Raw genomic sequence first — 21,399 nt, 5'->3', positions numbered from 1 at the left:
ACTGTAGAGGTGAGAGCGGATAAATCTGGGTTTGGATCTCCGTTTGGGCATCTCTGTGTGGAGTTTGCATGTTTGCCCTGTTCGTGTTTTCTCCGGGTACTCAGGTTTCCTCCCACATTCTAAAAAAAAATGCATGTTAGGATAACTGGAGACTCTAAATTGCCCATAGGTACGAATGTGAGTGTAAATGGTTGTACCCCACTTCTCGCCCAAAGTCAGCTGGGATAGGCTCCAGCATACCCCCGCGAGCCTAGTGAAGGAAAATGGATAGAATATGAACAGAAATTTACCGTAATACAAAATAAATAGATATTCCTAATAAATATATAAACACATAGTATAATATGAATAAATACAAAATACATATTGCAAAATATAAAAACAAATATTTAAGTGGCAGAAAATACTAAAAATTCTAAGATTTCAGGGTTTTTTCCTCTAAACATTACATATACAGTACATCCAAAACATCATATATTGTATATACTACTCAGAGGAAGTTAGGGATATTTCAGGATGAACCCAGAATGTACTACCTTATAACCTTTACAGGTGAACTTAATTTGAGCTTCTCTAATTTTGAATGCATATGTCCAACATGTTCAACACTTAACACACTAACGCACAACTTGCTTTTCTCTAACATAACAGCTGTGCATACAACCAACTTTTTGTGAGTAGTACATAAATATCGCTATTATACAATTCTCTGAGCAATTATTAAACGTGACCAAAAATGGAAGTAGGATAGCGTGAGGCTCTGAGCTAACCTTTACATTCAAATGCACCAAATATACATTTAAAAATGGTACCCAATGAAGAATCACTGACTTTGGAACCATCCATCCATCTTCTACGCTGCTTATCCTAATTAGGGTCGCGGGGGTATGCTGGAGCCTATCGCAGCTGACTTCGGGCGAGAGGCGGGGTACACCCTGGAATGGTCTCCAGCCAAACGCAGGACTTGGGAACCTAACTCCATTAAGCAAACCTGTTGGGCCTGAATGATTGTACCCTCTGCTGGTTGCTGTGATCGGCAGCCAGCTGGGAGTGTACCTGTTGGTGCAGCATCCTCATGTCAGCAACCTCTCTCTGGTCGTCGTCATGCAGCCTCCTCAGCTCCTCGCAGGCCTGCTTGGCATGGTTGTGCTCCCGGACCAGCTGCACATTGTCCAGCCTCACCACCTCCAGTTCCTCCTTCAGCTGGTTGTGCTCGCTGGCCAAGCGGCTGTGCAGCGTGCTAAAATTTTAACATCGACATTATTGCACTTGTGGATTTGTACCCAAACGGGCTTCAAGAGGAAAAAGTGAGGCATTAAGAAGTTAAAACACAGGATTGTTTTCTCAGGAGTCGGGCAGGCCCAAAATAGCCGATGTGGTTTATTCTGTCAAAAGGCCAGCTGTTCTCTATTATAGTCACGGTGCTAATTACTTTTGTGTTGGCAGTAAAGACGCTTACGCAACGCCACTGTACAAACTGTGCTGACAAAAAGTGTGTCGTGTACTGTCTGAAATAGCAATTTAAAAGACAACTGGATGGTGTTGTTGAGTGTGAAGGAGAGTGCAATAAACAAAGACTTTCTCTGATGTGCAAACTCATCCCAGAAAGAGAGAGCTTTAGCACGGTAATAATCCTTCGTCTGTCTGTTTGCGTTGCAGACAGATGTTTGTTAACTTTGGAGATTGTATAGCAAAAAAAAAAAAAAAAACTCAAATGGGCAGGACTCCGGCTTATTCTCGGCGTGACAACAAATGCTCCATTTGTGCCGCAGATACAGCACTCGCTGCGTTTGGACGATAATTACAGAGCATAATTTGGTGTGCCTTCGTCTTTCAAGACTGGTGTTTACTTCTAAATTATTGATGTTGGGTTTGAAAGGAAAACCCAGGGTATGTTTTGTATGATGTATATATCATCACAGCTTTTAAGTCACGTTTCTGTTCATTTTGGTATAGTAAGGGACAAAAATGCTGAAGAGCTTATGTGTGAGCATCTTTGATGACAACGACAAAGTGCAACAGTTTGAATTATTTGATTTGAAACAAATGAAAGTTCCTTATTGGCTGAACTGCAACATTAATAGTTCCGGCTTGTAGCCTCATTATGCATCTCAATGGCGGCACACTGCTTTCATCGTTTATGTGTTTCACCGTGAAGGCCAAGTAACGACAGAAGAGAATTTCCAAGCTCTGGCGAGCCATGACTTCTGGGCTGCATTATATTTGTTACGGAGTATACGCATGGCTAGGCATGGGCCGGTATGAGATTGTGACTTTTGAGAAAACTACAATGAAAAAATATTTTTTAAAATAAATGGCAATACTGTATATTGCAATCTGCTAATATAATTTCCACTACGTTACACACTTCTGCACTCTGTATGTATGCAAGGACAATGCGAATTCTCTTCCTGCCTGTTTGGAGGCGAGAGATGAGGAAAACAGACAGGCATGCACATGGCAATATATTGGTGCCTGCAAAATGATCGAGTTCATTGTCATTTGTTGTGCAAGTATATATATATATATATATATATATATATATATATATATATATATATATATATATATATATATATATATTAGTATATACATTATTGCATAATAAATTGTATAATATATATTTTTATACAAATAAAATGTTATAATATTTTAAACAATTTTTACACATATTTTGATAATAAATCAATTTAAGCAACAACAAAAAAATCTGAGGAGACATTTGGGAGCCGAAATAGCCAGCTCTTTTTTGGGAGCCCAGCCCTAGGACCGGTTCCCTTAAAACAGCTGAAATTACTAGTGTGAACTCTAGTGGGTACTGAAAAATTTGATGAATACCTGTACCGCTGCACCCCTAATTCTGTTGCAGTCCTTCTTCTTCAACAACTATGACAAATATTTTAATTAAGTTGATGGGAGGTTGGTTTTTTTTGGGCGGGGGGCTTAAAGCACCATCTTGCGAGCCACTATGACAAGTTCATCCCCATTACAGTCACCAAAATAAAATCTGTTCCATGCAATCTGCAGTGAATATGTCAGTGAGAGCTGAACTCAAAGCTAAACCACCCCCCACTATGCCCCCCACACCACCCCTCCGTGGCCTGAGCAGCGCTAAAGTGCCGCCCGTGCCCTACACACACACACACACACACACACACATATCCCACGAGTTGTTGTGCACTCACTGGTAGAAGTCGGCCTTCTTCACAGCCTCCTCGCACCTCTTGAGGGTGGTGCTGTGCTGGTTCTGCAGGGACTGCAGGTCGGCCATGGCCGTCATGCACTGCAGCTTCAGGCGCTCGTAGTCGTGACCTGCTTTCGAGTTGGGCCTGTGTCTCACACACACACACACACACACAGATTTATACATACACAGAGAGAGAGAGAGAGAGAGAGAGAGAGAGAGAGAGAGAGCGAGAGGTCCTGACCGTGATGCATCAAGATGCCAAACGGGAGACAAACCTCCGACTAACACTAACACTGCGGGCATTAACATTTAAAGCTACTCGTCTGACAAGTGTCAGTGGAAAAACAATGCAATGTCACATTAGACTGCTAACACAAAACTGCCAGTGGATGAGATGGTAATTGCACCTGCAGTCATCAAAGGTGCTTCCAGGTGAGGAGAGTGCCAGACGCTTGCGCAGCTCGTCCCTCTCCCGGGTCACGTGGCGAAGCTGAAACAGGACAGTGTCCATCTTCTCGTGCGCCCGGTGGCTGGCCATGTGGACGAGCGGCGGAGAGGAGGTAGGAGTGGGCGTGCCTGCGAGAGTAAGCAACAGGTGGATCACTTCCATACCTTTTAGATGGCTTTTTGTCACAAGCTGGAGCCTATCCCAGCTATCTTTTATGGTGCGAGGCGGAGTGCACTCACTGGTCACCAGTCAATCACCGGGCACTTATAAACACACTCACATTCACACATACTGTATGGATCAGTCAGAGCAGGGGGGCCGCACTTGCCCACAAATGTTTTTTTTAATTGGTCCACTGTACATTCTCCAAATACAATTAAACAAGAAAACAACAACAAAAAGTGAAAAAAAACACTAATTTTAAAATAACAATGTCAAAATATTATGGTAATGGTTTAATTTTATTTGAACATCACATAGTTCAATTCGCAGTTCCACATGTCCAAAAAGAGTAAGAAGAAGCAAAGCTTATTTAATCCTACTCCTCGTCCATTTTACATCAATGGCAATACATTTATTCACTTCCTGTATTCCAATGTAGTCTTTACCAGTTATCCATCCATCCATCCATCCATTTTCTATGCCGCTTCTCCTCATTAGGGTCGCGGGGTTATGCTGGAGCCTACCCCAGCTGACTTCGGACGACAGGCGGGGTAAAGTCTGGACTGGCCGCCAGCCAATAATACATGGGAAAATGATACAATGGAAAATTATATGGTAATGTAACAATGTAGTAATATAATTGTTAAGGTTTTTCCTCAATCATAAAAATCTAATAATTTGTATAATAATAAATAAATAAATAATAATCAGTTTAAATAGACATAACTGAACTTAGTTGTAATAACAGGTGAGTAATGAAAATGAACTCACAAGAATGAAGAGTAATGAGTATTGTAGTGATTAGACACAGTGGTTCAAAACTCTTCTTCCTTGTATTTTGCAAACATCAGCTGCTTGTATTGTTTCTTGAAATCGCTCATCTTGGTGCTTTGATTGAGTTCTTTACTCAATAAGTTCCATAACTTGATTCCACATACTGAAATGCTGTGGCTTTTTAGCATTGTTCTCTCGTATAAGTGTCTCAAGTTCAGTTTTTCTCTGAGGTCATATTTCTCCTCTCTTGTTGAAAAGTATTATATGACATTTTTGGGGGTTATTGATTGCTTTATGCATAATTTTTGCTGTTTGAAAATTGACTAGATCAGCAAATTTTAATGGATTTGTATGTTCTTTATACGCGGCGTTATGGATTATCCGAACTGATCTTTTTTGCAGTACATTTAGTGAATTAAGGTTACTTTTATAGTTATTACCCCATATCTCCGCACAATAAGTTAAGATATGGTAATACCAGAGAACAGTAAAGAGTATGGAGTGATTTTTGATCAAAGACAAATTTTGCTTTTTTAATATTGAGGTATTTCTAGCCACCTTATGTTGTATATTTTTGTATATTGTTGTATATTCACCTGCACTGCTTAGAGAGCTGCTGCTCTCCGAGTCAGACGGCATGGTGGACAAGACGCTGTTAGTGGAACCTGCAAGGGGATAAGAAACAAGCCATGAAAGTCAACTCCACTGTCATCAGAATGGAGGATCTTGGGTTACATTCAGAACCAAAAGGCCAACAACAACAACAACTAAGGCCAGCTGCAGGAATAAGAAGGCGGGACTTTCCCCACATTGGGATGACGCGGCCCGCAGGCTGACAGCAGTGTTGCTAATTATCGGTTGGGCAAAGAGGGGAAACTTGAAAAGCGACTGGCCAGGGCCCCAAAGAGGCCGCAGCCTTTTATCTCCTCTGACAAGCACCCCCCACCACTGGCTGAAAGCCCCTTCTTTTTCAGCCGACTTTGACTCACAATTAACGGTAGGAGATAAACACAGGGAGACGATGGTGTCATCTTGTTGGAACGTCAAGTCAGCTGGGTGATTCCAATCTTTATTGTGTTGCTATTAAAGATAAAGTTAAAATATTATGACAATAAAGTCAAAATATTTTGAGAAAAAGATGTCCAAGAAGAATGTTGAAAAATATTTGTAATAATGTTTTTTTTTCTTTAAATATTAAAATTGCGTATGTACATGTGTTGGCTTAAAAAAAAATGTAAACATGGCCCCTGAATCATTTGATTTTTCAGTATGCAGCTCTCAGTGGAAAACGTTTGGACAACCCCGTTGTAGGATGTAACTACAAATTGAAATCGACTTCCTACACTCTGAAAAACTGACTTTGTTAATAGTCACTCATTGTAGGAACTAAAAATGTATTCACTTTGCCTTTAAACATGATTGAGTTTAGCTTAACAGGATTGAAAAAAAAAGTTGTTTTTATTATTTTTTTCAAGCTGGCCTGCCTCTAGCTATAAAAAAAACTAGGAGTGCATGACATACTGTATTTGAGGAATTATGACATCATACCGATAAATCCGATAACATTAAAAATAGCTCCAATAACCGATACTTCTTTTTTTTTTTTTAACTCTCCAATGAGGCAAGATTACTCATACTGCGGTGTGTTTTGCTGGTAGGAGTGTCACGAGACACTCTGTTCAGGAGACGAGATGATACACGAGATTGGGTCTACAAGATTTTCACTTTACTTGTAAGAAAAGCACAATGAAAACATATTTAAAAAGGATGACAATTAGGGAGGTAAATCTCTTTGTGATAGATGATTCCATTCAAATCTAGATACGCAGGTTACAATACTATTCAAAAATAATATATTTTAAAAACGGAACGATTCGATTCTACGGTCAATGTTTATTACATTGATCTTACATTCTAAAATAAATATGCCAATTATATGAAAGTGTCATTCTTACAGTATTTTCTAATGTGTAAAAGAACACATCATATCCCCAAGCATGTTGTAAGGAACTGGCTAAAATGAAGTCAACAGAATAACATGTCAAATGTATAATTTTGTTTAAACACAGACCAAAAAAAGACTTGCTGAATGAACATTTCTTTGATGACAACACAACTGAACACAAAATGCAGTTTTTAAATTAAACATTTAATTACTACGGAGACAAAAAATCCAAACCTACATGGCCCTGTGTAAAAAAGAGCTTGCCCCCTAAACCTAATAACTGGTTGGGCCACCCTATGTGATAACTTGCAATGAGTCTCTTACAGCGCTGTGCAGGAATTTTGTCCCACTCATCTTTGCAGAATTGTTGTAATTCAGTCACAATGGAGGGTTTTCCAGAATGAATCGCCTTTTTTCAGGTCGGGACTTTGACTAGGCCACTACAAAGTCTTCATTTTGTTTTTCTTCAGCCATTCAGCTGTGGACTTGCTGATGGTTTCAGCTTGAGGTCATGAACAGATGGCCGGACATTCTCCTTCAGGATTTTTTGGTAGACAGCAGAATTCATGGTTCCATTTATCACAACAAGTCTTACAGGTCCTGAAGCAGCAAAACAGCCAAAGATCATCACACTACCACCACCATATTTTTTTCTATAAACACAGTCAAACCTTGGTTTTAGTAAAGCCCACTTTTCATATGATTTGGTTTTCATTCAAGATTTTGCGTCAGTCCAGTTATTGCAAGTGACTAACTAGTCCGTTTGCCTTGCACTGTGTTGTTCCACCAAATGGAGTCCCCAAACAAATCACCTTATGCGTTGCCGACTCACGTCCATGCATTTTTTTTTATTGCGTGTGACTGCTGAATAACCTGCCATGGGGGCAAAGAAAGTTGCAAGTGCCAGCAATTTGATAAAGAGCAGATGTTATGTGCTGTGTGCTGCGCTGCTGCCCTCTCTCTGCTCCTTGTTGCAGCGCACCTTGCCCGCCTCGTGGAGGACTAATTGGCACACCTGCAGCTCATCAGGAGTTAGCCTCTTCAGCCGCAAGCGCACCTTCACCCAGTTGCCAGATTGTTGTCATGCATTCGCAGACTCAGGCCCCTGTCTGTAGCAGCTTCCTGCAACTGTTTAGCTACGATAGTCGTGCTTTTCTGCCTAGCTTTACCTTAGTTCCCTGCCTGGCTTACTCCCGCAGCGTAAGTACTCCTTCTGTTATTCTGAGCCTGCTTGGTGTTCAGCAGAGCCTTTTTGTGTTAACACAACTGTCGCCAGTGTTTTCTCTGCCGCTTTTCGTTAGCTCCTTTTGTTCTTTATGCCCTCTTTTCCCTGTGATTATTCCGGGTGACCTTTTGTTTATATTTTTGTTCCTACGTTGTACTTTGTACCTTTTTGTACCATCTTTTGTACTTGATTGGAATAAATATTTTTCCTCACCTCTCAAAGGCTCACGCATCTTGGGATCCAGTCTCCGGCGCAAGCCGAGCATAACAGGAGAAACGCTATCGAATTAAATTTTGCCTGGATGTACATTAAGTCTGCATCAACAAAAAATTCCATCCAGCCATCATTTATAATTATTTCACATTGTATGTAAATTATTTTCAAGAAAATTTCATTTTTTGATAATATTTTTAGATGCCTGGAATTGATTAGTTGGATTGACATGATTTTCTATGCGAAAAATTGACTTTTTGTGCGTTTCGGTATTCATGAGACCAATTGGAACACATTAATAACAAAAAACGAGGTACCACTGTGTATTGATTTGATTTTGGCATGTAATGAAAGTACACAAAAGGTGAAGAATATCATATAAAGTGATGTCCATTTTTTTTTCTGTAAAGTTTCGACAGCCCTGATCGAGGAACAATGGAAGTCTGTTTTTCTTTGTTTTTGGTTGCAAATGTCCAAACTCCTGCTAGTTAAAGACACTATTAGCTCCATTCAGAATGGAACTACCCACCACGCTGCTTTTCCCCCTAAGTCAAGGGCTGAAAGAGGGGTTCTAAAAAAAATGGATGTGCCTTAGGAATGGGCGACATCCCATGGATCAAGCTCTCTTTGTTCTCCCTCTGAAAGCTACAGTTTCCCATGACTGCTCGAGAGTGTCGGCCGGGAAAGGTTCACCGAGTCATGTGTGCGCTACCTTCTGACCTTTTCCGCTGCGACTCCAGAGTCTCGTTTAAGGTTCCCCTCAAGCAGACTATGGAGCCAATGGTTGGAGTTTTAGTGCCCTTCTTGGAGATTATGTCATCTTTTACATCCAGGTACAAGATGAGAAACGTTCCATTTCTTCGCTAAATTAACTAACAAAACTATTTCCTCATAGGAAACAATGGAAGTTTAATTAATCTGGTCCGGGGTCAAACTATGTCCACCAGCTCCAGGTTTCCCGAAATTCATAGTAGCAAACGCTGTTAGATGCTTTTTTATGTTTGTTTGATAGTGTATATTCATGTTTTTGCTGCTGTGTTTTTTGCAAGGTGCCATTCGTTTGCAATGCCATTGTTTGCAAAGATAGGTGAAAGTGAAGAACCCATCCAGCCATTGTTTGTCTTGACAACATTTGCTTGTTTGTAAGCAGGATTATGCATAAACTGCTCAACCATTACACACGCAACTTTGTGGTGGTTGGGTTATGGGCCAAGGAAAAACACACACAATTTTGGTGTGAATACAGAAATTATTTTTAGATATGTTAGCCCCACAAGTTTTTGGACATTTTCCATAAATAGACACTGAAGGTGGTCGTGCGCACACCTAAGGACAACCTTTGTAACAATTCCTCCAGAAAAACAAGTCTACTGTTAGATTTTCCAAGCAAGATTTCTAACAAAAAAATATATATATATATATTGCTTTTTTGCCTCCACTAATCAGGTTTTTGCTGATGTACTTTTGCTAGTTTGTGAGCGGGATTATGTAAAAACTACTGTGTACATACATCTGCCGATGCCTGGTCTGGACACATCTTCAGTGATGTTCCTGGGATCTTAAGGCGTTTCGGGTCTTTCAACATCATACGCCCTCCTCCAGGTGACCCAGCCGGGGCTGATCAGACCCCAGCTTGTGTCCAGACGGCTAGCTAGCTTCCATGACTCCATGGCTCCCCTCTTTTGAGCCAAAGCCATCTTGAGGCTCTTTCTGCCGCATCGGTGGAACTGCGGATGGCTCTCCTCTTTCTCTCTCCCTCGATGCCTAAACTACTGAAGGCTCTGGCCAAGGATCGGGCTGCAAAACCCCTGCATCCAACCTCCACAGGGAGACACCTTGTTCTCCAGCCGGCCTGCTGGCAGTCGCTGACCAGTCCTGCGTACTTGGAGAGCTTCCTCTCAAAGGCTTCATCCAGTCGATCTTCCCACGGGACTGTCAGCTCCAGCAGCACTATTTGCCTGGTGGACTCTGACACGAGGACAATGTCTGGTCGCAGGGTGGTGACGGCAATGTGGCTGGGGAACTTCAGCTGATGTTCAAGATCCACCAACAACTGCCAGTCTCTTGCAGACATCAGTATGCCTGCAGATGTTGTTCTTCTGACAGGAGTTGGCTTGTCCCCAGCTCTGACAAAGGCGATGGTTTTCTTGGAGGGACGGAACTGCTTTGCCCACTCCAGTCCTGAGCTGATGGCCTCAGCGATGGTTTTAAGGACTTGGTCATGCCTCCACCTGTACCGTCCATCTCCAAGTGCCCTTGTACAGCAGCTGAGGATGTGTTCCAGGGTTCCTCGCTTTGAACACAGTGGGCATGCTGGTGACTCTACTACACCCCATGTGTGCAGGTTTGACGGGCTTGGAAGCACATCATACACTGCCTGGATGAGGAATTTAATGCGGTGAGGCTCAGATTTCCAAAGCTCTGCCCAGGTGACTTTCCTCTCGACTGCATTCTCCCATCTCATCCAAGCTCCCTGATGTTTCATTCCCACTGCCTTGCAGGTTCTGGTCTCCTCCACTGCTGCTCGCACCTCCTCCTGAACAAGGCGTCGCCTTTCCTTCCCCCTGATGTTCAATTGGGGACACGGAAAGGAACCTAGCCCTGCTCGGCTTCGTGTGACCACTCCCACCAGGCTCCTGTTGTGCAGCCGAGCATCAGCCTCTTGAACTGCATCCTCTGCCCTCCATTTCCTGCCCGTCCTTACTTGGATCCCTGCTTTAGCCACCTTTGGATCACATGAGTCCCTGTACTGAACCACTTCCCTGGCTCTGGTTACCTTATATTCCTCCTCCAGGGATTTGAGAGGCAGTTGCAATTTGTTGGTGTTTCCATAAAGTGCAATGCTGCTCAGGCTCCTTGGCAATCCAAGCCATCTCCGGAGGTGGTTGCTGACCCTCCTCTCCAAGGTTTCAACTGTCGAGATGGGGACTGCGTAAACAAGGAGGGGCCACAGGATCCTGGGAAGAATGCCATGTTGGTAGACCCAGGCTTTAAACTTCCCAGGCAGGCCTGACTTGTCCACAGATTTCAGCCAGCCATCCAACTCAGTGCAGGTCAACTGTATAGATGTTGTGTCTCTCAGAGAGCAGTCAAAAACCTTACCCAGGCTCTTGACTGGTTTCTCCGAGATAGTTGGGATGGCTCTGCCTGTGATGTTAAACCGGAACCTGTCCTCTACCTTTCCTTTCCTCAGCACCATTGATCTGGATTTGTCAGGTTTGAAACGCATCCGGGCCCACCCCACCAGCTTCTCAAGCCCCTTCAGAATCCACCGACAGCCTGGGACTGATTCTGTCATGACTGTGAGGTCATCCATGAATGCCCGGATGGGTGGTTGCCGTTGTCCAGATTTCGTGCGGGGCCCCCTGCATTCTGGTTCAGCAGACTTGGTGAGCATGTTCATGGCAAGGGAGAACAACGTCACAGAGATAGTGCACCCTGTGATGATACCGATGTCCACCTTGTGCCAACTGGATGTTATTGCTCCTGAAGAGACCCTCATCCTGAAATTGCTGTAATAATCAGCGATGAGATCTCTGCACCTGCTGGGTACGTGATGTTTCGTCAGAGTGAGCTGAACCAGCTTGTGTGGAATGGAACCGAAAGCATTTGCCAGATCAAGCCACAACACTGACAAGTTGCCCTTATTCTCTCTGGCCTCCCGAATGAGCTGTGTCACCACACCAGTATGCTCCAGACAACCTGACATTCCTGAAATGCCTCCTTTCTGGACTGATGTATCGATGTAGGTGTTCTTTGCCAGGTAGGTACACAGCCGTTTGGAAACAGTGCTGAAGAAAACCTTTGCCTCAATGCACAATAGGGAGATGATGCGGAACTGGTCAAGCTGGGTGGAATTTTCCTCCTTTGGGATCCAAACCCCTTCAGCAACTCTCCATTGGTCAGGGATCCTCCCTCTTCTCCAGAAGACTCGCAGGATTTTGCACAGACGCAGCAGGAGTTTGGGACAGTTCTTATACACTTTGTATGAAGTGCCACTCGGTCCTGGAGCAGAGCTTGCCCTTGCTTTGCGGACAACCTCCCTGATTTCCGTTAGCTGCAGCTCTGACATGTCGAACTGCACTTCTGGTTCAGGGGGTTCGATAAGGTTGTTGCACTCTCCCAACTCCTGCTCACTTGCGGGGTCGCCGTATGTATCTTTCAGATGTTGGTCTATAACTTCCTGCGAGGAGACCAGTTTGCCACTGCGCTTCTGCCCCAGCAAATCCTTTGTGAACTTGAAGGGATTAGCGATGAAAGCAGCACGTTTGCGTGCCCGTTCCCGCCGCCTTCTCCTATGCCACTCAGCGCGGCGTAGAACTCGGATCTTCTTCCGTAGAAAGCTCATTAACTGGGCAAGGCCAGTGCGTTCCTCTTGTCCTGCCACCTTGTACTGGGATTTCAGCGCTTTCATCTCCTGCCTGATTTTGTGAATCCTGACCGCTCTTTGATTCATTGAGTAAGCTGTTCCAGAGCTATTCTTCTCCTCTTCACCAAACCGTTCCGCTGCAATGCTGACAATGGTTGCTGTCATCACCTGAAGCTTCTTGTCTGCATCTCCTTTGGCCAATCCCTCCAGAATTTGGTCGACATCGTCGTCAAACTGTTGCCAAAGTGAGGTCATGCTCGCTGCAGGCCATTTGATCCGCCTCCTGTCGGACTTGATGCTTGAGGGATTAGGTTGCACCACTTGGAGGTACTGGGCACTATGGGGTGACTCCGGGCCTGGCACCTCCTGCGTCTCACCAGGTGTAACACCTGTGCGTTGTGTTGCTTCTGCTCCCAATGGGCACTTCATCCTCGCTTGGTGGATCTTTAAGCCATGGATGTTCTTGCAGACTTTACCGCATGTACACTGCTTGGTCTTAGTTGTTTGTCCGTTGCTTGGGTCTGTTGCCGTTGAATCTGTCCGACTGGGGTGCTCATCCTCCCCCCCTCTCGGGCACCCCTGGGGGTATTTTTCCATTGGGTTCATAGTAGCTTGGTTGGGTTCCTCCTCAGAGGTTCCTCGGAGGAGGATGCAGATTGGGTTGCCGACCCGTTCTGCCCCGGTTGCCGTCTCTCCGGGCTGTCACTGACTCTCCAGTAGTCACCACACTCTTCATGGTTGTCATCCAGTCTTTCCTGGCTGTCACTGATCACTCAGAGATTCGCTGTGTACATACATCTGCCGATGCCTGGTCTGGACACATCTTCAGTGATGTTCCTGGGATCTTAAGGCGTTTCGGGTCTTTCAACATCATACGCCCTCCTCCAGGTGACCCAGCCGGGGCTGATCAGACCCCAGCTTGTGTCCAGACGGCTAGCTAGCTTCCATGACTCCATGGCTCCCCTCTTTTGAGCCAAAGCCATCTAAACAGAACTTACAAAATTTTCATGCAATTCCAGTTTGTTAAAATTGCAGGCTAAGGAAAAACCCACAAAATTTTGGTGCGGATCCAGGAATTATTTTCACGTTCATGATAGCCAATTTTTTTACACATTTTCCTTCATTTCTCAGTGAGGCATGCATGAATCTTAAAAGCAGACATATTGGAGGTAAGCTTGTGCAGTTTTGGAACAATTACAATAGAAAAATTGTGTAAAAGATAGTTCCTTACATACTAGTAGGTTTTGCTTACTATACAAGCAGCAACAACAAAACAAAGACAGGTTAACGTGAACAATTCCTCCAGTCATTCTTTTTTCACTTATTCCAACTAGGTTACATTTGCATTGACGTACTTTTGCTTGTTTGCGAGCAGGATTATGCAAAAACAACTTAAACTGATATGAAGGGTTTTAGACATTTCCCTTCATTTCTCAGTGATTCATGCCTGAATCTTAACGGCAGACACACTGGGGGTGGCTTTCTTATTTTAACGGCAAATTTTGGAACAATTCCATCAAACATACTGTAGAAAAAATAGTGATGCAGCTACAATTAGACTGAGCTTATAACATGAATCAAAGACAAGCAAGATTCCCAACAAAAAAATTATTTTCTTTTTGCAACAAAATGCATGTTGTTGATCAATGTAATAAAGTAGCAGTTTCCCATTTGCAAACACTCCATGCTGCGTTGCAGTGAACCGTGATACACGCCCTTGTCATATGCTGCTTACTGTGCTAACACAAGGCAACAAAAGGTCCCTGCAGCCATGCCCTGCAGCACACAGGAGAATAAATAATATAGAGGATATTTTGTTTATTGAAGGAGGGCACAGCTAAATATGCATTGATAGTGTTATTGCAGATCAGCAGCTATATGAATGAGCTACACCTTTTGTAGTAGTGGTTGATTTTTACAGATATGCATGTGTATATACAGTATAATCGTGGCGCTACTGTTATTCTCCACACACTGGAGGAACCTGTCCGCCTGGTACTCAACGCCGCCTCTTCCCACTGACTGAGACGACAACGACTATTGAAACTCGCACGTTGGCATACAAAGCTCTCTAAAGTGTATCACTGCTGGCTTTTTGGATGCGCTGCTGATTGTGAAATGCAGCGCAAAATTGGGGGAAAAAGCCCGAACGAGCAGCTGTAGTGCGAGCCAGTACTCCTATAAATAATACCAGGAGAATGAATGCATAATGAACGCGTTGCTATCAGCTCACTTTAGATGAGGGGGAACAACCTTTTTAAAAAGCGGTGAAAATATTGCTTTTTAAATAAGGATGCAAGGACGATGCATATATTCAAAACTGAGATACAAGTAATTAAGGCAATGCTGAGCAGTTTTGAGGATCAAAATTACAAAAGAACCTGGTTGTGGGCCACATTCGGAGGGGCCGGACTTCCTGCTTCACTATTATTCTTATTTTGTGTAAAATATCAACACAGACTTGACGTCAACAAATGAGTCATAAATAACATAATATGGCAGTATGGTAATGCTTGGCAAAGATCTTCTTTATAACAGGACCACTCTGCTGTTTTTAGGAATCAACTGCAAAAATGCGAGTCAACGAACCTCCTCATCACAGGAGTGCTTTGCTGTTTTTAAGGACCTACTGCAAAAACACGAGTCAAAGATCCTGTCTATGCTAGGAGTGCTCTTCTGTTTTGTAGAACTTACTGCAATAACGCTGCACCCCATGTTTACATCCACCACTTCACGGGGGATAGTTGCCTGGAGCTCTGCCTATGTTAATGCTAGTCAAAGATCTTCTATCTAGCCGGAGCGCTCTGCTGCTTTTAGAAACCAACTGGAAAATCGCTAGTCAAAGATGCTCGTTCCAGATCCTCTATATGCCAAGAACGCTGTGCCTTGTTTACAGACGTGCTGCAAAGATCCTCAAAAATATAAAAAAATATATGGCAATATATTGTAATGTACTAATTTAATTTCTACTATGTTACATTCTTCTGTACTCTGTGTGTATCCTACCGACCCCATCTCCATTTTAATCTTGCAAGATCTTGTGGCATGAGATCTTGTGACACCTCGAACATTTGTGTCCTCCTGTTCCACTCCTTAATGTTACATTGTTGTATGAGATACAGTATATGGCATCTATTCCGTTACGGCATATGTAGGCCTGCCATAATAATCATTAAATCAATTAACCGCACAATAAATGAAAATGAACGTGATCATTTTGTCAGCCTCCATATATTGACATGTGCATGCGTGTTTGTTTTCCTCCTCTCTCGCTACCAAACAGGCGAGATGACAAGAGAGTTCACTCTGTGCATCTGTCACAACACCTGGGCATGTTGGTTCTATAGCGGAATGAACAGAGTGAACTCGGAATGTTCGAAAGTAGTGCCAATGAAGAAGGGAAATACGACCAACTTGACCAATATGAATGGACATATATGCTACATCAGGTGTGCCCATTACGGCGATTGCGAAGGTAGTGTTGGTCGCGTGTCACCTACATTATAACTGTCACTTTATAGATGTCATATGACATCAGTCAGCTGACATTAAGAGCCCTCTTGATTCGCTCTTGTGCCTTCGTAGTGAAGGGACCTTCGAATTGTCCTGACTTTTATACGGCACCCCTGGCCAATAGCACTCATTATAAATACATTGAAAAATGTATAACTAATCCATGTGATCAGTATCGGCCGCTTTCAGTCCTGAATGATCGGTATCGGGATCGGCAACATAAAATCCTGATCGGAGCATCCCTAATACTCATATTTATAAATACACAAAATATATATTATCTATGTTTATAGTCGGAGGTAGAGCTTTAGGACATGGTCATATTGAAAGTAGCCCACAGGCTGAAAATGTCTGAGCACCCCTGAGCTATATGCATACATGTATAGCTTATTATTTATATATTGGCTACAATTAATTTAAAATAAAATATCACAAAAATATTTCACTATACTTTATTTTGAAAAACATGCACCGGAATCACCTGTCTGCCCTGTTGGCACTTGACAGATAAGGATAGGAAGAAAAGGCAAGAGAAAGGTATTTAAAGTTAATTAATGCATTTGTTGTTCAAGCCTGTGAAAACGACCCTAATGTTGCCATTATTACTGACAGTAATTTTTTTTTTTTTTTTTTAATTCCTGCCACAGTGATGCAGCAGCGGCACGACACAGCGGCGGCAGTCCACCTCCCAAGCAGCCCACCACTACGGCTTCAAAACATCCTAGCGGAAACCCTGCATCCAATCCAGTTTTCCCAAATGGGAGAAAAAAAAAATGTACCACTCAAGGAGCAGCGGAGCCGTTGTCCCGAAAGTAAACACTTACTGAGGCGTTAGGTAGGCAAAGCAAATATAAATAAAACAGCTCAAAATGGTGCACGCTGACCAACAGTGTTATGTTTTTTTCTTAAGAGACAGGGTCTATTTTTTTTTTATTGTTTTTTGGGTATGATTTTTATTTAAGTGCAATTTTTGCTAAAAGAAACTGCCAGTAAATTTTTATTTTCATTGGGTTTTTTTATCTTGTTTTGTTTTTTAATGTATTGTTGGTTTATTTTATTTAAAAGCTCTTGACATTTTAATTACAATGTTAAATACTGTCGCGGAATTAAAGTTTATTGCTTTTGATACGGTTTACTTGGATTATTACGCCAAATATCATTACATTAATGAAAAAAATGGTCTCAAAATAATGACAATATTATTGTTTATTGACAATTGTTTGTAGGCCAATTATCATCCAGTAAAATTTGTTATCTTGACAGGCCTAGGTGTAGCTCATTAGCATTAAAGCTACAGACATGCAAAACAACGTGTTACCAGTACTTCCAATACTCCACTGTGGGGCTTCACCTTCTAAACTACTGTAAAATAGCATTACATGGTAATCAAAAGGTTATGTAATGAAATAATCACAGTGTTAGAAACACTCATGATGTTGTGCAATGTTAGCCACTGGTCAGGCCCCTCCTTGCGCACTAACGTTGACCCATCGACCTTACAAAGAACTTCTGGCCAGCATTGATTTGGTTAATAGTTAGATTGTATTTTCGGTTCATTAACAACGAGCAAGCTGGGCTTTTAGTGGCACTGGGTCACATGACTGTCATAACATGTCCCAATCTGTAGAGGTTGATGGGCACCCCCCCAATAAGTGCTAGCAAGGTAGCAGGATAACATTTGTTGTGAGATGGTTGTATATACAGTAAATGAAGTTGGATTCAACTAAGCAAAGTCTATTGTTTACTATTATATTTGGATCAATTAGCATTAGCAAAACTTGCATTTTCCTCTACAAGAACATTGCCATCGGGGATTAAAAGTTTTCGTCTTACCCGTGCTGTGGTCTACGGGCCCGCCGGTTCCGGTGAGCAGCACCGACTGCAGGTGAGGATTCGTCTCCTCCAGGGCCGAGCAGAACTCCGCAAAGTGGTCCCGGTCCTTGCGGAGCAGAATCTTCAACAAAAGCCCCACTTTCTCCGCGTTGGAGGACGAGGAGCCGCCACCACCACCACTACTACGGGCGGCTAACTCATGACGCTCGGCGGGGCTGAGGGTGCCACCGCGGGACAGGACCTCCACAAGCTGCTCCACGTCGGTGACAGACTCGGCCAAGTTCTGGTGACACTTCTCCAGCAGTTCCCTGTGCCGTGGCTCCATGGCGGCTTCAAGCCCTCGCCCTCCTTCCCCTAGTCGGTTAAAGTCGGCTGTTTTCCGTGAGGGACTTTCCAAGCTATTCAGGCTAGAAGCGACCAAGTTCGGTTGTCAAACCGAGCAGCCCGGTAGACGACGGGGTAGCCATGTTTGCTGCTGCCCGACATGACAACACATTTTTCCCACGAACCGCTCCGTCCCTCCCGGTGGTGTGGCGGTGGTGGTGAGGGAAAAGGCGTCCTAAAGCACCGGTGTCGTCTTGATACTCCAAGATGGTTCCGAAGTGGAATGAAGTAGTTGGGACATGTTTAAAAGTGTAAAAAAAATGTCTTTAAAAGTGTCCTTTCGTTTCTCCATGAGAGACAGCGCTCATGTTTTTTTAGGATATAAGTGGGCGGGGTTTAATGTTTGGACGCACCTGGCTCCCCGCAGACGAGCTAGAAACACAACACACAAAGTGGCTCTGGCTATCTATTTCATGTATTTCTATGAGAACCAAGGCAGACGCGAGGTTTATGAAAGCAAACCGTAATAGCAAACACAGCAGAAATACACAGTACAAACATGGAAGTGGAGTCGAATACTCCATACCTTAAATACTCGAATACCATAAATATACTTGATGCAAATGGATTCTATTGCTTATTATACATTTTTGTAGTTTTGTAAAAAGGACAAAAAACTGTCTACTCTAGATTTAAAGACAAAGTTTTGTGTTGTTAGTAGTTATGTGTGTCAAGGTTTCCGCGTTTTCTCTTTATATTGTGGGTTTTTGCTCGTATTTTTGCTGTTTAAAAAACTACAATGTGCCGCGAGTCAATAAAAAAACAACCATGGGCTGCAATTTGGACGCCCCTGGCCCTGGCAGAGCTTTAAGATGTGTAGCGAAGCCTGTTTTTTTTCTTTCACACAGTGGTGGACATATCTAGCTTGGCAGAGGCAGTATCATGGCCATGAAGGAGGTTTTTCCCTTCATGTCATGAAAACCCCAAAACTTCAAAAGTGAGCGTTTGAGCGCCTCTTTTCTCAAAAGTGGAGGGTGATGATAGATTTTTCTCACATTTGGTGCTCGATGGACACATATTACTGTTACAACGCCATAACAAAGTCCAGTTTGCATCATAGGGGACCTTTAAAGACAGATCTATAGATACTTCACACAGACAGTAGCATGTTTATGTTATTTTGGCACTTTGGGTGATTACCTGATGAATATCCACACTCAGCGGAGGCAGTAAGGTCTTGTCATCTTTTTTGTCTGTTGATACAGAAGAGGAACAGGAACAAGCCATAGTGCGCTGAAAAAAACTGCTTTAATGATCCCTGCAGATGTGCACTGATTGATCATCCCATACAGTATATGCTGATTATGTAGGTTTTTATTTGTCATCTGTGAAATCAAACGGACAAAAATCCTTCAGAAACAATATCATATAGAATCTGTTTAATCCCACGTGAGAAGATCTATATGTAATGAGAATTTAGAGCCATGGTGTCCGGCTCAGGGTCCTTTTGCAGCCCACAGTTCGTTTTTGTTGGCCTGCGGAATATTATTTTTTTAAACCATTAAAAACCACTTGCATCAGACTATTTGGATATTCAAGAATCATTTATAATTTAAATAATCACAACAATCATAATTGCCCTTAATTGACGATTAAAAAAAACATAGATTAGCCTTTAAAAAGTAAAGCAAAAGTAAATAAAAGTAAGTATGGTGTTTGTCCTCGCTAGGGTCACGGGGTATGCTGGAGCCTATCCCAGCTGACTTTGGGCGAGAGGTGGGGTACACCCTGGACTGGTGGCTAGCCAATGGCAGGGCACATATAGACAAACAACCATTCACACTCACATTCATACTTATGGACAATTTAGAGCAGGGTGTCAGACTTGTGCCATGGAGGGCCGAGACACTGCAGGTTTTCTTTCCCGCCAGTCACTAAAGCAGGTGATTTTAATGATCAACACCTCCTTCAATTTGAGGTGAGGAGCTCATAAATTAAGTCACCTGCTGGAGAAACTGGTTGGAGAGAAAACCTGCAGTGTCTTGGCCCTCCATGGCACGAGTTTGACACCCCTGATTTAGAGTCTCCAATTAACCTAACATGCATGTTTTTGGAATGTGGGAGGAAACCGGAGTACCCGGAGAAAACCCACACACGCACGGGGAGAACATGCAAACTCCACACAGAAATGCCCAAGCGGAGATTTGAACTCAGGTGTTCCAACTGTGTGGCGAACATGCTAACCACTAGGCCACTGTGTGGCCCAAAAGTAATCTATCATCTGTCCAAAAAAATATATACAGTATACTTGTATATCACAGAAAAAAATGTAGTGCTCTATATAATATTTATACAGTATTTGGATACTGCAGCAAACTCTGCAGTATTGCGTGGACATCAGGGGCGGTGCCTCTGGATTTGGCAGACTGGAGTGGTGGTCCCCCTTTTAAAGAAGGGGGATTGGAGGGTGTGTTCCAACTATCGTGGGATCACACTCCTGAGCCTATAGCCTAAGGTCTACTCAGGGGTCCTAGAGAGGAGGATCTGCTGAATAGTTTAATCTTGGATTCGGCAGGAGCAGTGTGGTTTTCATCCTGGTCATGGCACTGTGGACCGACTGTACACTCTCGGCAGGGTCCTTGAGGGTGCATGGGAGTTTGCCTAACCAGTCAACATGTGTTTTGTGGACTTGGAGAAGGCATTCAACCATGTTCCTCAAGGAATCCTGTAGGGCGTACTGTGGGAGTATGGGGTAGTGGACCAACTAATTCAGGTGGTTCGCTCCCTGTATGACCAGTGTCAGAGATTGGTCAGGATTCCCGGTAATAAGTCAGACTTGTTCCCAGCGAGGGTTGGACTCCGCTATGGCTGCCCTTTTGTCACCGATTCTGTTCATTATGTTTATGGACAGAATTTCTGGACGTTGAGGGGATCCGGTTTGGTGGCTGCAGGATTTGGTCCTGCTGGCCTTCTTGGGCCGTGATCTTCAACTCTCACTGGATCTTTTCACAACCAAGTGTGAAGCAGCTGGGATGAGAATCAGCACGTCCAAGTCAGAGTCCATGGTTCTCACCCATAAAAGGGTGTAGTGCTATCTCCAGGTTGGGTCCTGTCCCAAGTGGAAGAGTTTAAGTACCTTGGGGTCTTGTTCACGAGTAGGGGAAAGATGGAACGCAAGATCGACAGACGGATTGGTGCAGCATCTGCAGTGATGTGGACTCTGCATCCGTCCGTTGTGGTGAAGAGGGAGCTGAGCCGAAAGGCAAAGCTCTCAATTTACCGGTTGATCTAGGTTCCTACCCTTCACTATGGTCAGGAGCTTTGGGTAGTGACTGAAAGGACAACATCACGGGTAAGTGGCTGAAATGAGATTTCTCCGTAGGGTGGCTGGGCTCTCCTTTAGGGA

General features: G+C 43.4%; 1 protein-coding gene across 4 annotated transcripts in view; it reads right to left on the bottom strand.

Moving 5' to 3' along the window:
• LOC129176783 (disks large homolog 5-like) overlaps window positions 1-18,411 on the bottom strand; it is a 52,685-nt gene extending 34,274 nt beyond the window's left edge. For 3 of the 4 annotated variants that reach the window (XR_008569499.1, XM_054767179.1, XM_054767180.1), the window contains exons 1-6: window positions 17,670-18,411; window positions 5,168-5,236; window positions 3,595-3,763; window positions 3,186-3,329; window positions 1,057-1,240; window positions 3-119 (exon numbers count right to left, since the gene is read on the bottom strand). Coding sequence is in view for 3 of the 4 variants with exons in the window: in XM_054767179.1 (XP_054623154.1) it covers window positions 3-119; window positions 1,057-1,240; window positions 3,186-3,329; window positions 3,595-3,763; window positions 5,168-5,236; window positions 17,670-17,994 (1,008 nt within the window). In the remaining variant the exon portion in view is untranslated. The remainder of the gene's footprint in view (window positions 1-2; window positions 120-1,056; window positions 1,241-3,185; window positions 3,330-3,594; window positions 3,764-5,167; window positions 5,237-17,669) is intronic. The other variant, XM_054767181.1, reaches the window with a different exon arrangement.
• Between the last annotated feature and the right edge of the window lie 2,988 nt (window positions 18,412-21,399).

The sequence above is a fragment of the Dunckerocampus dactyliophorus genome, chromosome 2, assembly GCF_027744805.1.
Source record: "Dunckerocampus dactyliophorus isolate RoL2022-P2 chromosome 2, RoL_Ddac_1.1, whole genome shotgun sequence".
NCBI classification, from domain to species: Eukaryota; Metazoa; Chordata; class Actinopteri; order Syngnathiformes; family Syngnathidae; genus Dunckerocampus; species Dunckerocampus dactyliophorus.
The sequence above is the reverse complement of the archived record's forward strand: the minus strand, read 5'-3'. Positions and strand labels throughout refer to the sequence as shown.